At 45.1% G+C, this 1,946-nt stretch overlaps 1 protein-coding gene across 1 annotated transcript in view; it reads left to right on the top strand.

Annotated features, from left to right (window-relative positions):
• Positions 1-1,946, top strand: part of LOC101857764 (pneumococcal serine-rich repeat protein) — a gene marked incomplete in the record, with an annotated part of 33,298 nt that overhangs the window by 22,438 nt on the left and 8,914 nt on the right. The window contains 1 exon segment of the mRNA XM_005112813.3: positions 1,066-1,639. Within this exon segment, the coding sequence (XP_005112870.2) occupies positions 1,423-1,639 (217 nt within the window).

Here is a 1,946-nt window from a genome sequence, read left to right as displayed (position 1 = left end):
GCAAAGAATATATATATATATATATATATATATAATATATATAAACGCTCCCTGTTTTACGATCATCACCACCTTGTTACACTTTCGGGTAACTGTTCTATGGTTCTGCCTCTCTCCCATACTATGGATAATTGCCGCAATGCAATCTATGTGTATAAGATTAACGTTTTATCTAATAAAAGATACAAATACTTAAAAGCCTTGATGTTGCTGCCTTTCTTTCCAGATTTACGCTTTCAGTGTATATTTTGTCCCCCTACATGTTCGTTTGGCACACTGCTATTTACTGCCTGGTTGTCTCCTTCTCAGTGAGACTATTAATTTTCCATACATCTCCTTTATTCTGTTTGTAAAGAAATGTGGCCATTATGGTGGTGACGTTTCAGTGATCCATGTTCAGCACTTTTCAAGGACCCCCGAGCAAGTGTTGTTTTCCTGCATGCTACTGTTGGCATCGCTGATCGCTTTTGACGCCACAGCGTCAGGAGAGAGACAAACAGACAGACAGAGAGAGAGAGAGGGACATGGTGGTCACTAATGCTATTTAAGGGATGGTTGGATGGTGTGGCTGTGAAGTCTTGCTTCCTTGCTTCGACCTCCCCACCCACAGTTGGTCTGAAGCTCTGCCATCTGTAGGTGCCGCTTCTCCTGTACTTGTCATTTTTGTTTGTCTTGCTTTTTGCTGTGCCAGTTATCCTGTGGATGTGCTTCTTTTTAACACTTACAGTACTGAAGGCGCCTATAGTGAAAAGCCCTCAAGTACCACACCAGTTTAAAACACTGAAGCCGTGGTCGAATTTTTTTTTATTGAAATAAACCTTGGCAGCCCAAGAAACGCACTTTAAAAGTTCACTGAGGTTCATCAACCATTTAGCTATCATATAGATTGACTTCCTTTGATATTTACTTCAGTGCAGTGCGTCCATCTGTTGTTTAATTTGTTTAGTGTGCCTGGTTGCGTTGGCGACTTAACAGTAGTGAACGCATACTACGGCCTACTGTAAGTGTTAACTCAAGATCTGTTTTTGGAAACTGACACTTTGTGTTTTGTGTGTTCTCCATCAGGAAGTGGCCGCCTCCCCCCTCTGAGTGAGTGGCCGTGTGTGCCAAGCAGCATGGCTGTCAGTCACAGACAGAGCCCTAGGCCTCTCAGCCCTGTACAACACAGATCACCGGGGAAGCCTTTGGACATCCCAGGCAACTCACGATAGACCAGACTGAACGTCCAGCTCATCCCTCCTCCTGGCTCTTTGTGGGTCTGTTTGTATGCTTTTTTCTCTCCAGCTGTAACCTGTAGAGACAAGAACCCATCACCATAGCTTTATCTACATCGCGAGCATCTGATTGGCTGATCTCATCTGCGACCAGGCAGGTATTCTGTTGCACCACATTTCTCTGCCGCAGCACTCCAGCATCATCATCATGCTGAAGAGAAAGTTTGAGGAGACGCTGTCGGAAGGCGACACTGCCTCCACCAGCACCAGCGACATCATCAGCACATCCACCACGGCAACCACCACCACCAGTAACAATAATAGCAACAACAACAACAACAACAACAACAGTAGCACTAATGGTCACTGTGAGAGTGAGGACAGCAACTGCAGCGCGGGGAGCACGGACGCTCTGGCGCCAGAAGGTGAGTCAAGGGTCAAGGACAGAGCTTACCAAGATGTCTGCTGCCCCTGCATAAGTCCCTCTTACCTTCTCTGCCTCTTGGTCTGATCCTATCCCAACTGACATTTTAATTGCTCTTTTCTTTTCCCTTTTTTGATTTTCAGAAGATGGTGCTACACACCTTGGTTTGTATTAAGCCTCTAAGATTGGTCTGAGATTCCTTTTTTTTTCCTTTGACCTATTTAGCTGTTCTGTTGCAACTGACCTAACCTATCTCACTATGTCCTTGACCTCAAGCCCATTATGTGTGTGTGTGTGTGTGTGTGTGT

This window comes from Aplysia californica, unplaced genomic scaffold, assembly GCF_000002075.1.
Source record: "Aplysia californica isolate F4 #8 unplaced genomic scaffold, AplCal3.0 scaffold01425, whole genome shotgun sequence".
Taxonomy (NCBI): domain Eukaryota; kingdom Metazoa; phylum Mollusca; class Gastropoda; order Aplysiida; family Aplysiidae; genus Aplysia; species Aplysia californica.
This window is presented reverse-complemented; position numbering and strand designations above follow the sequence as displayed.